This window comes from Leucoraja erinacea, unplaced genomic scaffold, assembly GCF_028641065.1.
Source record: "Leucoraja erinacea ecotype New England unplaced genomic scaffold, Leri_hhj_1 Leri_172S, whole genome shotgun sequence".
NCBI lineage: Eukaryota > Metazoa > Chordata > Chondrichthyes > Rajiformes > Rajidae > Leucoraja > Leucoraja erinaceus.
Genome location: NW_026576034.1, coordinates 132,388 through 147,267, shown reverse-complemented (window position 1 = coordinate 147,267; position 14,880 = coordinate 132,388). Strand labels below are relative to the sequence as shown.

Genomic DNA, 14,880 nt, shown 5'->3' with positions numbered 1-14,880 from the left:
AGAACTGCCAATTCCCTTGAAGAACAACCCACTTGTATTAAACAGCGAGATTCCATGCATTAACTTCAACAAGGAACTCAAGAGGAACTCACCTCTGACCGAGTCTGTACTGTGACACTTTCATCCTCACTCGTCTCTGAAACAATAGATCAGTCAGTCAGCTACAGTTAACTAAACATGCAATGGTTACTGTCAACAAGTTTGCAATCCAACAGTGATAGCCTGATTTAAAACTATATAGTTGTTTATCTCAAACCCTCTTGGGATAATCAGCATAGGTTTCTGTTTCTGGTGAAGAGATTAATTCTCAACATGCACAATATATGTTGAGGTTCAGAAACTGTCCTGAGGTTGGGTTCATTCCAAAACATGCTTGTGCATTCTGTTAACCTTCCCATCGTGAATTGGGGAGCTGTGCTGTTAATTTTTCTGCCTTTAAGGCAGTCTCTAAAATCAGGAAATGTCATCCCTCCCTCTGCCCCCGCTGTTCCTCCAGCAGTTTGTTTTTTTGCTCCAGATTTCTGCATCTGGTTTCAAGACTTCCTACAAATCACTTATTTGACCGAGCTTTCGAACATCTGACCTGATATCAGCTTTCGCTATTTGCTTTGATACCATTCTGTGAAATACCATGACATACTTTGACTTAGAAGTCATGAACAAATGCAGGTCATGACAAAAGCAAAGACAGGATAGAAGATTAACTTTTAACAGCATCAACGTCTATCATTTCCAATGCAGTTCTAACCTAAGTCAATTAAGTTCAAGTTTGCGGTTATTGTCACTTAACCAATTGAGGTACAGTGAAATTTGAGTTAACATACAGCCATACTAAGTGAAAAATAATACATAAAATTTAACATAATGATCCACCACAGTGGAATCAACATTCCTCACTGTGATGAAAGGCAATAAAGTTCAGTCACCTTCCTCCTTAATGCTCATTAAACTCAGAAAATATTATTGCTCATTTGACCTTCATTTTTAATGTAGGGTAAGTTGGCAGTGGATGATGGATAGCACATATCCCAACTCTGAGCTGCAAATAAACTCACCTTTGGGCAAGTAAAATATTTAATTGTATAGGAAAGAACTGCAGATGCTGGTATAAATCAATGGTAGACACAAAATGCTGCAGTAACTCAGCGGGACAGGCAGTATCTCCGGAGAGAAGGGATGGGTAACGTTTTGGGTTGAGACCCTTCAGAGTCTCGACCCGAAACGTCATCCTTTTTTTCTCTCCAGAGATGCTGCCTGTCCTGCTGAGTTATTCCAGCATTTTGTGTCTACCTTAAAATATTTTATGAATCTTTCTCAGAACGTGAACTTACTTTCATCAGGAGGAGGGGTGTTGGCTTCTGTGGCTGCCTGAGGGTCAGCACTGGTGCCAGGAGCATTCTGCTCTTTCCTAGGCAGACCAAGGAGAAAGATAATGTGAGGCAATAACATATTGGAAGACAACAAGCATATAAAGCAGATCAAATTACATCATTTGCACCAGTGTCACCATCATCGAGAAGTCGTATGCACTGGTTTGAACCAGAACAACGAAATTCTTACTTATTGCAGCTTTATAGGAACATCATATGCAACAACGTACAATAAATTATCAGTTATTCTCAGTAAGCTGGAAGATGATGGTGCAAAGACCAGAACAACCATGGTAGTGCAGAGTCAGCAGAGTTTTGGTGCTGAAGCAGAGTTGCGGTTAAGGTTTTGCAGGCAGTTCAACAACCTGATGGTTGCTGGGAAGAGGCTGATCATGAACCTACTGGTCACAGTTGAAAAATTGAAAATCCTGTAGCATACATGGGAGAGACCGAGTTTCCCGAGTTGAAACTGATTATGTTGTTGAACATAACCGAGCTATAGTCGATGAACAACAACATGACATATGTGTTCCTAATGTTCAAATGGCCCAGCACAGATCTGAGAGCAAGCAAAATCACATCTGCGGACATCCTCTTGCGGGGGTAGGTAAATTAGAGTGGGTCCACATCATTACTGAGGCAGGAATTAATTTGTGTCATCACCAACCTCCTGAAGCAATCATAAAGAAAGCACATCAGCGCCTCTACTTCCTGAGAAGACTACAGAGAGTCGGCATGTCAAAGAGGACTGTCGAACTTCTACAGGTGCACAGTAGAGAGCATGCCGACTGGTTGCATCGTGGCTTGGCTCCGCAATCTGAGGGTCCAGGAGCGGAAAAGAATGCAGAAAGTTGTAACCACTGCCCAGTCCATCATCAGCTCTGACCTCCCCACCACCGAAGAGATCTAGTCAAGTCAAGTCACTTTATTTCTATAGCACATTTAAAAAACAACTCTCGTTGGCCAAGGTGCTTTACATTGGTGGAGGTACTGATGTTAAAAAGGCAGCCAATATCATCAAGGACCCACACCATCCTGGCCACGTACTCATCTCTCCACTACCATCAGATGATACAGAAGATACAGGAGCCTGAAATCTGTTACATCCCGGTTCAGGAACAGCTTCTTCCCCACAGCCATCAGGCTATTAAACTCGACAACAAACAGACTCTGAACTGTAACAGCTTATTGCACTTTATCTGCTTAATTATGTATATATTGAACTGAACTGTTCTGTATTTTTGTTTACAATACTCTGTTGTGCTGCAGCAAGCAAGAATGTCATTGTCTTATCTGGGACACATGACAATAAACTCTCTTGACTTGACCACAATGGACATGAGTGTCATTGGTCGGCAGTCAGAATCATACAACATGAAAACAGGCCCTTCAACCTGTCTGTGCCGTCCAAGTTGATTAACCAAGCCAGTCCTAATTGCCCACATTTGGTTCACATCCCTCTAAACCGCATACCTGCCAAATGTCAGTTAAATGTTGTTATTAAACCTGCCTCAACTACTTCCACATGTTGCTCGTTCCAAATACACACCACCCTCTGTTAAAAAAAATGCCCATCAAGATCTTATTAAAATTTCCTCCCTCACGTTACACTGGGTTCTCGTTGAATGGAGGTTACATAGCAATCTCTATTGTGACTTTGAATATTAAAGAACGGCAGGTAATAATTATCATCATTGCTCTATAATATGGTGCAAAACCATAGGATTCTTGTTATCACGTCACCACAAAAGCTTACTCTGCTTTATGCATCAAAACACAATCTACTAGAGTATCTATAGAGTATCCATTACTCAGACACATTGAATATTAATTCTGCCTGGTGTTTGTTTTCCTGAAGGGTAATGCCGATATCCACCAACAAATCTGGGATTGATGCACAATCTATACCAGTCAGAAAGGTCTCGACCCGAAACGTCACCCATTCCTTCTCTACAGAAATGCTGCCTGTCCCACTGAGTTACTCCAGCATTTTGTGTCTATCTTCACACTCTATACCTGTCACGCTAAATTGTTCCAAGATCTGCTCTAAGAAACATAGAAAATAGCTGCAGAAGTAGGCCATTTGGCCCTTCGAGCCTGCACCGCCATTCAATATGACCATGGCTGATCATCCAACTCAGTATCCTGTATCTGCCTTCTCTCCATACCCCCTGATCCCTTTAGCCACAAGGGCCACATCTATCTCCCTCTTAAATATAGCGCTTCAGATACTTACTGTACCGCAGTAGCAGCTTGGCTCGGTAACTGTTCTTTCTGATCCTATTTAAACAAAAAATAAACAACTTTTAGTATTTTTCAGTTTCATTTTGTCATCCTGCCATGCTAAAGACTGAAGCAGCAAATAGTTCTCTACTAAAAGACTAACAGGGAGGGCACATCAAAGATAAATTATCTCAGCCAAAAATGGTTGCTTTTTGGTAAATAGCAATCAAATTCTCAGCCCCCACTGGAGACCCAGGAGAATTTGTTGAATCTGGAGCAAAATAAACTGCTGGAGGGACCTAATGGGTCAAGCAGCACCTGGACGCAAAAGTCAACAGATACTGCTTGTCCTGTCCGGTTTGTCCAGCATTTTATTTTTTGTTCTCAGTCCCCATTGATTGTTTTTTCAGGTGTATTCCCCAGTGCAATGAACACCATTTCCAAGAGGATTCAAAGTTTCAGTTCAGTCATGTGTTTATGTACAGCAAAAAGCTTAATTCTGAGTCCTAGACTCCCCCACTAGTGGAAACATCCCCTCTACATCCACTCCATCCAAGCCTTTCACTATTCTGTACGTTTCAATGAGGCCCCTCCCCTCATCATTCTAAACTCCAGTGCTGTCAAACGATCATCATAAATAAGTTAACCCACCCAATCCTGGGATCATTCTTGTAAACCTCCTCTGGACCCTCTCCAGGGCCAGTACACCCTTCCTCAAATATGGTGCCCAAAATTGCTCACAATATTCCAAATGTAGCCTGACCAGCGCCTTACAGTCCAACTCTGTCTTTGTATTCTAGCTCTCTTGAAATTAATGCTAGCATTGTGTTTGTTTTCTTCACAACTGCCATAGAAACACAAGTTTTCCTCCATGTTCCAAAGATGTCTCAGCTGCCCTATTCGAGCAGAGTTCTGAAGATGCAAGTGGCCATCTAACTCAGGACTTGCCTCAACTTTCACACAGGCTCTATGGATACCAACACAAGGCCTGCTCTCACTCCCTCCTAGAGAAAAGCAACCAGCTCACCACCTACCAGTTTAGGAATTTCCTTCTTCTGTCCCAGTAACACCATGGTCACCTGCCGGCGATTGATCTCCGCTGGTGTGATGCTGTAGAACTCCACCACTGCCACTGCAGCCTCTTTATACACCATCTCCAGGAAAGCCTATTTTTGACCAAAAAAAAGGACATTCAATAGACAATGGACAATAGGTGCAGGAGTAGGCCATTCGGCCCTTCGAGCCATCAACAGCACAGGGCTTAGTACTTAGGAAGCACTCAACTCCCACTAGTCCTTTGTTCTTAAATCATACAGTATGGAAACAGGCCCTTTGGTCCAACTTATCCATGACAAGCATGATGTCCCATCTAAGCCAGTCCCATTTGCTCACGTTTATCCCATCTCTTTCAAAACCTTTCCTATCCATGTACCTGTCCAAATGCCTTTTAAATGTTGTTATACTCATCTTCTATATTCCTCTTCACAATCTTTAAATCCACCAAATCCAAGCTTCAACCCACCTCCACCCAGGCCATTACACAGACAGACTTTCCATCGTGGACTATCTCTACATTTCACACTGCCTTAGGAAAGGACAATGTTTAAGGTAAGACCATAAGACCAAGTTAAGATGTACAATTAACAACTTTGAACATGACGGTTGGAAGTAGGAGCCCGAGACGAGGCAACACCTGTCTACTGCCCCGGTGTAATCTACTATTCTTACATGCTCGTACTTCAGTTTGATTGTGACTATGTATAATAAGATCTTTAACGTATAGTATGCAAAATGAATTTCACTGTATCTAGGTACATGTGACAACAAACCACTATTGAATAGCCAACATCATCAAGCCCCTTTCCCATCAGAGTAATTCCTCCTTCTTCCCACTCCAGTCGGGCAGAAGATACAGAAGGTAGAAAGTGCACTCCACCACCCAGGTGCAACTTCTTCTCTGTTACCAGGCTTTTGAATGGTCCTTCCATAAGCTAGGCTATAATTCATTCTCCCACCTACATTATTGGGGACTTTTCATCTGAAGTGTTATGCTACAATGCCGAGAACTGTATTCTGCCCTTAGGTATTGTTCTCTTTTGTACTGGAATCTGGCTTGATTGTATTCATGCAGAGTGGTATCTGATTTGATTGGATAGTACTCAAACAAAAGCTTGTTACTGTATCCCACGGTGACAACAATAAACCAAAACCTGAGCACTTTATTGTTTAGAAGAATGAGGCGTTCCCACGTTGAAATGGCCTTTTCACAACTTAACATGATATATTTAGCACGAACAGAGAGAATGAGTAGTGTGGAACAAATAGACTCTCTCTCAGAATAAGGAGGAGACATTTAAGAGTGAAAAAACATAATAGCTCATCATTCAGAGGGTGGTTAAGCTTTGGAATTCTCTCTTCCAGAAAACAGTGGAAGCTTAGACAGCAAATTCATTCAAAGCAGAGATCCATAAATATCAGGATATCACAGGGGATTGTGCAGGAAAATGGCATTGGTATTGGTTTATTATTGTCACGTGTGACTGAAGAAGGGTCTCGACTCGAAACGTCACCTATTCCTTCTCTCCAGAGATGCTGCCTGACCCGCTGAGTCACTCCAACATTTTGTGTCTACAGAGATTAAATACTTTTTGCATCCTATCTGGGATAATCATACCACACGAGTACATCAAGCAGAGCAAATGAGAAAATAAACAGAAGCATGGAGTTCTGTGAGTCTGTGGAATTCTCCGTCTCAGAGAGCGGTGGAGGCCGGTTCTCTGGAAACTTTCAAGAGAGAGCTAGATAGGGCTCTTGTAGATAGCGGAGTCAGGGGATATGGGGAGAAGGCAGGAAGGGGGTACTGATTGGGGATGATCAGCCATGATCACATTGAATGGCGGTGCTGGCTCGAAGGGCCGAATGGTCTACTCCTGCACCTATTGTCTATTGTCCAATTCAGCATTAATCCCATTTTACTCTCCCCCATTCCCTTCAACTCCTCCCAGTTTATACCACTCATCCATGTACTCAGGACAATTTACAATGGTCATTAATTTTACCAACTCGCACAGTTTAATATGCGAGCCAGTGAGCACTGAAGTTACATAGCAATCTCTTCAACCGTTGGAACATCAGTTGTGAACCTGAAGAATGCATTGACACGTGCACCAAGGTACAGTGAAAAGCTTTGTTTGCGTGATAGCTAGAGATCAGATAATATTATACATAAATACAATCAAGCCAAGCTCAAGTACCAAAGGTGGAGCAAAGAGAAAGTTAGCAGTGTGCAGAATATCATTCCTCGGCATTGTAGCATAACAATTTCAGAGACAATTTCCAATTTCTGCAATGAGGCAGGCGAGGAAATCAGGACTGTGCTCAGTGCATGGAAGGACAGTTTAGAAATTTAATAACACCAGTCCTCAAGTCATAACCGATAGGAGTGCGATTAGGCCATTCGGCCCATCAAGTCTACTCCGCCATTCAATCATGGCTGATCTAACCCCATTCTCCTGCCTTCTCCCCATAACCCCTGACACCCGTACTAATCAAGAATCTATCTATCTCTGCCTTAAACATATCCATTGACTTGGCCTCCACGGCCATCTGTGGCAATGAATTCCAGATTCAACACCCTCTGGCTAAACCATATAACAATTACAGCACGGAAACAGGCCATCTCGGCCCTACAAGTCCATGCCGAACAAATTTTTTTTCCCCTTAGTCCCACCTGCTTGCACTCATACCATAACCCTCCATTCCCTTCTCATCCATATGCCTATCCAATTTATTTTTAAATGATACCAATGAACCTGCCTCCACCACTTCCACTGGGAGCTCATTCCACACCGCCACCACTCTCTGCGTAAAGAAGTTCCCCCTCATGTTACCCCTAAACTTCTGTCCCTTAATTCTGAAGTCATGTCCTCTTGTTTGAATCTTCCCTATTCTCAAAGGGAAAAGCTTGTCCACATCAACTCTGTAAAGAAATTCCTTCTCATCTCTTTCCAAAAGGAATCTTTTAATTCTGAGGCTATGACCTCTAGTCCGAGAATCTCCCACCGTGGAAACATCCTCTCTACACAAAGTTAATTCACCGTTTGTCAGGACTGCCATATGCTGAGAGAATGGAGCGGCTGAGCTTGTATACTCTGAAATTTAGAAGGATGAGAGGAAACCCTATTGAAACATATAAGATTATTATGGGTTTGGACACGCTAGAGGCAGGAAACATGTTCCTGATGTTGGAGGAGTTCAGAACCAGGGGCCACAGTTAAAGAATAAGGGGTAAGGCATTTAGAACGGAGATGAGGAAACACTTTTTCATACAGAGTTGTGAATTTGTGGAATTCTCTGCCACAGAAGGCAGTGAAGGCCAATTCACTGGATGAATTTAAAAGAGTTAAGATAGAGCTCTAGGAGCTAGCAGAATCAAGGGATATGGGGAGAAGTTTGGGAGAGATCAGCCATGATCAAATTGAATGGCGGTGCTGGCTCGAAAGGCCGAATGGTCTACTCCTACATCTATTGTCTATTGTCACTCTATCCAAGCCGTTCATTATTTTGTACGTTTCAATGAGGTCCCCCCTCGTTCCTCTGAACTACATCAAATACAGGCCCAGTGCCGACAATCGCTCATCATATGTTAATCCACTCATTCCTCGGATCATTCTTGTAGTCCTCCTCTGGACCTTCTCCAGGGCCAGCACATCCTTCCTCATATATAGTGTCCAAAATTGCTAACAGTATTCCACATGCGGCCTGACCAGCGCCTTATGGAGCCTTAGCATCCCTGTTTTTGTATATAAGCCCACTCAAAATAAATGCTAGCATTACGTTTGCCTTCTTTACTAAACTTGCAGATTAACGTTTTGGGAATCCTGCACCAACACTCCCAAGTCCCTTTGCCCCTCCAATTTCTGGATTCTCTCCCCATTTAGAAAATAGTCTACGCCTTTACTCCTACTACCAAAATGCACGACTCCACACTTTGCTACACTATATTCCATCTGCCACTTCTCTGCCCACTCTCCCAAGTTGTCCAAGTCCTTCTGCAGAGTCCCTGCTTTCTCTACACTACCTGCCCCTCCACCTATTTTCGTATCATCCGCAAACTTGGCCACAAAGCCTTCAATCCCCTCGTCCACTTCATTGGCTATATTTAAGAGGGAGTTAGATGTGGCCCTTGTGGCTAAAAGGATCAGGGGGTATGGAGAGAAGGCAGGTACAGGATACTGAGTTGGATGATCACCCATGATCACAATGAATGGCGGTGCAGGCTCGAAGGGCCGAATGGCCTACTCCTGCACCTATTTTCTATGTTAATATACAACGTGAAGAGTAGTGGCACCAGTACCAACCCTTGCGGAACTCCTTTAGTCACTGGCAGCCAAGCAGAAAACCCCCCCTTTACTGCGAAGCTTTATGTCTTCTGCCATTAAGCCAACCTGCTACCCATGCTCCGGTGGTAAGCACTTTCAAACTTCTGTATTTTCTGCCCGATGGAAACGTCAATGTGACTTTCACGTTCTTTTCTCAATTTCCGAAGCAACTTTACCTCATTTTTGGAGCGCACCAACTTAATGCCAGTGAGTTTTCCGAAAGGCTGGGTCAGTTTTGAGATGTCTTCTTCAGTATAACCATCAAGTGGCAGGTCAGTGATGTGAACCACACGCCCACTCTTCCTCATTTCATTCATCTGTGGAAAACAACACATCAGTCAGCTCCAACGGAAATAACAGGAACACTGCCCTCCATTGCCAACCCATGGTCCCCAGCATGATCAGTTATCAGTTTCCGGACAGAGAGAGAGAGATAATTTCATAAATCATAGGAGTAGAATTAGGCCAATCGGTCCATCAAGCCCACTAAGCCATTCAATCATGGCTGTTCTATCTCTCCCTCATAACCCCATTCTCCTGCCTTCCCCCAAACTCCTTAGACCCGTACTAATAAAGAATATCTATTTAAAAAATATCCATTGACTTGGCCCCCACATGCGTCTGTGGCAATGAATTCCATTGATTCATCACCCACTGTCCAGGAAATTCCTCATCTCCTCTCCAAAGGTATGTCCTTTTATTCAGAATAACTGATGTGTCGAGACCATATAGAAGCAACACTAGACAGTAATTACCAAGGGCTAGCCTCTACAATTCTGCAGTAAGTAAAGAGTTGCACTGACCTGCTGGGCATCAGCCTCCTGTTGAGCAGTAGCTTTCTCCGCCGCAGCAGCAGCACCTGCAGACACAACATGGATAGAGAATTGGTTGGCAGACAGGAAACAAAGAGTAGGAATAAACGGGTCCCTGTCAGAATGGCAGGCAATGGCGAGTGGAGTGCCGCAAGGCTCGGTGCTGGGACCGCAACTATTTACAATACATATTAATGATTTAGGTGATGGGATCAAAAGTAACACTAGCAAAGTTGCAGTGGACACAAAAGCTGGGTGGCAGTGTGAACTGTGAACAGTATGCTAGGAGGTTGCAGGGTGACTTGGACAGGTTGATAACTCCCGATGGTCTGCATTCCTGAGTACTTAATGAACTTTAAGTTCATAAGTGATAGGAGCAGAATTAGGCCATTCGGCCCATTATCTACTCCACCATTTAATCATGGCTGATTTACCTCTCCTCCTTAACCACATTCTCCTGCCTTCTCCCCATAACCTCTGACACCCGTGCTAATCAAGAATCTATCTATCTCTGCCGTAAAAATATCCATTAACGACTGCCACAGCCTTCTGTGGCAATTAATTCCACAGATTCACCACCCTCTGACTAAAGGTGAGAGTGTCAAAGTTTAAAGGAGATGTGCAGGGCAAGTTTTTTTTACACATAGCGAATGGTGAATGCCTGGAATGTGCTGATGGGGGTGGTGATTAGGGCAGATACAATATTGGCAATTCAGAAACTTTTGGATAGGCATATGGATATGCAAGGAATGGAGGGGATATGGATTATTTGCATGTGGATAAGAGCTGATCTTGGCATCATGTTCGGCAGACATTGCTAGCTGAAGTCTGTTCTTGTGCTGTACTGTTCAACGTTCTGTGAGACCAGAGAGAAGTATATGTATAAAGTATAAAGTCCATGAGAAACAAGGTGAGTGACAGGGAAAGATAGTTTAAGAAGAGCGCCAAGACCTGGTCTTAGTCGCAGTCCTTACATGGAGCTTGGAGAAGTAGCAAGCAGGAGAAGAGACTATTGGCTTCAAAGTTTGTGAGAAAGAAGATGAGTGAGGGAAAGACAGTTTAAAAAGAGCTCCAAGACTCAGGTTCAGGTAATTTACTAATTAGCCCTAAAGTAGATAATTAGGTAAGAGATTAAAAAGAAGTGTAGCTGTAGCAGTGCCACCTTGGTGAGTAAAGTGTGAGTCTTTGGTTCAAGAAGGCTACACTTGATTGAAATGTATGACTTTTGCCCACTGAAGGAATGGCAGACAAGATGGTGCAGTGTGTTTCCTGCAGGATGTGGGAAGTCAGGTACAGTGCTGGAAACCACACCTGTGGAAATTATGTCCAGCTGCAGCTCCTGAATGAACGCGTTGGGGAATGGAGCAGCATTTGGATGATCTCAAGGCCACCCAGGAAAACGAGAATTTCCTGGACAGAACCTACAGCGAGGTTGTCACACCAGGAATACAAGAAGAGTGAAGATGGGTGACTGTGAGAAAGAGGAGTAAACGTAGAGTGCAGGAGACTCCATTGGTTGTACCAAATGAAAACGGGTAGACCCTCTTGGAAGTGGGCGACACAAGATTGAGTGGTCGCCAGGGCGATGATTGCAACCCTAGTGCTTTGGCTCAACGGGGAAGAGTGACGTCAGGCAGAGCCGTAGTGGTGTGAGACTCCATCGTCAGAGGTGTGGACAGGAGATTCTGCGGCAACAGGTGAGACTCCAGGATGGTCTGTTGCCTCCCTGGTGCCAGGGTCTAGGACGTCCCGGAGCGGCTGCATGGCATCCGCAAGAGTGAGGGGGAGCAGTCGGGGCAGGGATTCATATTTCTGGATCATTGGGATCTCTTCCGGCGCAGGAGGTTGAAAGAGTTAAATGAAGTAGTAAGTTACAAGATGGAGTCTGTTGTAGATTTAGAAGTCACAAAATGGATGCTTAACCTTTCCTCCAAACACTAGCAAGATTTTAGCACAAGAACACCAGATGTTTTGTCTTTCAATAAAAACACTAGCGAGATATCAGCACAAGAACACTAGATGTTTTGCCTTCTATTACAAAACACCAGGTGTCTTGTAATAAACACTAGCGAGATTTCAGCACAAGAACACTAGATGTTTTGCTCTTCTGATATAAACATTCAGAAAGATGTACAGACATTGAATCAACAAGATCAAAAAACAAGGCCACTTGAATCTGCAAAAATAAGAAATAGCTTCCGAGCAAAACCATATATGGGGAACTGAAGGAAATTCACATTAGACAGGAAATGGTGTTGGGTAGACTGATGGGACTGAAGGCTGATAAATCCCGATGGTCTGCATTCCTGAGTACTTAATGAAGTTAGAAATTGTAGACGCATTGATGATCATTTTACAATGTTCTATAGATTCAGGATCAGTTCCTGTAGATTGGAGGGTAGCTAATGTTATCCCACTTTTTAAGAGAGAAAACAGGGAATTATAGACCAGTTAGCCTGACATCGGTGGTGGGGAAGATGCTGGAGTCAATCATAAAACATTTGGATAGCAGTAGCAGGATCAGTCGGGTCAGCATGGATTTACCAAGAGGAAATCATGCTTGAATAATTTGAGGATGTAACTAGGAAAATGGACAAGGGAGAGCCAGTGGATGTAATGTACCTGGACTTTCAGAAAGCATTTGATAAGGTCCCACATAGGAGATTAGTTGGCAAAATTAGAGCACATGGTATTTATTGCGGGTAAGGTGCTGACATGGATAGAAAATTGGTTGGCAGACAGGAAACAAAGAGTCGGGATTAACGGGTCCTTTTCAGAATGGCAGGCAGTGACTAGTGGGGTATCACAAGGCCTCAGTGCTAGGACCGCAGCTATTTACAATATAGATTAATGATTTAGATTAAGGGATTAAAAGTAACATTAGCAAATTTGCGGATGACACAAAGATGGGTGGCAGTGTGAAGAGGATGCTATGAGGATGCAGGGTGACTTGGACAGGTTGGGTTAGTGGGCAGATGCAGTTTAATCTGGATAAGTGTGAAGTTATCCACTTTGGTGGCAAAAACAGGAAGGCAGATTATTATCTAAATGCAGTCAATGGAAAAAGGGAAAGTACAACGGGATCTGGGGGTCCTTGTTCATCAGTCAATGAAATTTCTTCACTGCATGCAAGTACAGCAGGGAGTGAAGAAATCAAATGGCATGTTGGCCTCGATAACAAGAGGAGTTGAGTATAGGAACAAAGAGGTCCTTCTGTAGACGTACAGGACCCTAGTGAGACCACAGCTGGCGTATGGTGTGCACTTTTGGTCTCCCAATTTGAGGAAGGACATTCTTGCAATTGAGGGAGTGCAGCATAGGTTTACCAGTTTAATTTCTGGGATGGCGGGACTGTCATATGCTGAGAGAATGAAGCGCCTGGGCTTGTATACTCTGGAATTAGAAGGACAAGAGGGATCTTATTGAAAATATAGAAGATTATCAAGGGTTCGGACACATCAATGGCAAGAAACATGTTCCCGATGTCGGGGGAGTCCAGAACCAGGGGCCACAGTTTAAGAATAAGGAGTAAGCAATTTGGAACGGAGATGAGGAATCACTTTTTCACACAGAGAGTTGTGAGTCTGGAATTCTCTGCCTCAGAGGGCGGTGGAGGCCGGATCACTGGAGCTAGACAGAGCTCTTAAAGATAGCGGAGTCAAGGGATATGCGGAGAAGGCAGGAACGGGGTACTGATTGTGGATGATCAGCCATGATCACATTGAATGGCGGTGCTAGCTCCTGCACCTATTGTCTATAATCGTTCCTCTATCGGAAGAACCTGCCAATATTTGATATTACTCTACATGGACAAGCCAAGAGGCTGTACAATGCTCTGTAAGATAAAGAATTGCTGAGTTGCTGATTATTGGGATACAAGTACATGTGATTGAACATTACATCTTTGTGTGGAACATCAGGAGCTTAGTGGTCTGTATTGTCATACTCGGAACCTGTCCACCCATACCCTCCTGGTGAAATAACCCTCCTGGTGAAATAAAGACTACTGCATTTTTACTAACTTTTGTATTGGTATCTGTTTGAAACGAATCGGACTTTAACAGGGTGATCTGTATAAAAGGGACAGGTTGCACCAAAACTGGAGGGGGACCAACATCCTAGCGGGAAGGTTTGCAAATGCTACACGGGACATTTTAAACTAGATTGGGAGTGGGATGGGATCTAGTGGAGGACAGAGGCACAGGAGAGGCTAGAAGTTGGCTTGGAGCGTGGTGTGGGAAAGGTAAATGGACAGGATAAGCAAAAAGCCGGATAGTGAGGAAGGAGGGTTGGTTTAAACTGCACATATTTTAATGCAAGGGGCTTGACAGGTAAGGCAGATGAGCTTAGGGTGTGGATAGGTACGAGCGATTGGGACATTGTAGCCATGACTGAAACCTGGTTAAGGGAGGGGCAGGACTGGCGGCTCAATGTTCCGGGGTACTTCAGGAGAGACGGGGGTGAGGAAAAAAGGAGGAGGATTTGCATTGTTGGTTAAGTACGATGTCACGGCTGTGTACAGAGGTAACATTACGGACGGTTCGTCTAGTGAGGCTATATGGATGGAGCTGAGGAACAAAGGGATGATCACCTTGTTGGGGGTGTACTACAGACCCCTGAATAAGTCAATGGGAATTAGAAGAGCAAATGTGCCAGGAGATTGCAGACAGCTGCAGGTCAAATAAGGTTGTTGTAGTATGGGGATTTCAACTTTCCAAATCTAGACTGGGAAAATCATAGCGTGAAGAGTTTAGATAGGGTGCAATTCCTCAAAAGTGTTCAGAAGAGTTTTCTTAAACAGTATGTGGAAGCCCCCACATGTAAGAGGGCAACGCTGGATCTAGTATTGGGAAGGACAAGTTAATATGTAAGGAGCCTTTTGGGACAAGTTACCACAGTTCAATTAGGTTTAAGATAGTTATGGATCGGGACGGAGAGGGTCCACGTGTTAAAATGCTCAACTTTGAGGGTATGAGAGAAGGTCTTGCTCAAGTTGATTTGAGGGGTAAGGAACATCAGAAAAGCGGGATGTTTTTAAGTGTTCTGAAGAGAGCTCAGGATGTGTACGTCCCCATTCGAGTGAAAGGCAAAGCA

The 14,880-nt window shown here is 43.8% G+C and overlaps 1 protein-coding gene across 1 annotated transcript in view; it reads right to left on the bottom strand.

Annotated features, from left to right (window-relative positions):
- Window positions 1-14,880, bottom strand: part of znf638 (zinc finger protein 638) — a 123,203-nt gene that overhangs the window by 48,449 nt on the left and 59,874 nt on the right. The window contains exons 8-13 of the mRNA XM_055666018.1: window positions 9,778-9,833; window positions 9,151-9,291; window positions 4,628-4,759; window positions 3,607-3,650; window positions 1,332-1,408; window positions 93-136 (exon numbers count right to left, since the gene is read on the bottom strand). Of these exons, the coding sequence (XP_055521993.1) occupies window positions 93-136; window positions 1,332-1,408; window positions 3,607-3,650; window positions 4,628-4,759; window positions 9,151-9,291; window positions 9,778-9,833 (494 nt within the window). The remainder of the gene's footprint in view (window positions 1-92; window positions 137-1,331; window positions 1,409-3,606; window positions 3,651-4,627; window positions 4,760-9,150; window positions 9,292-9,777; window positions 9,834-14,880) is intronic.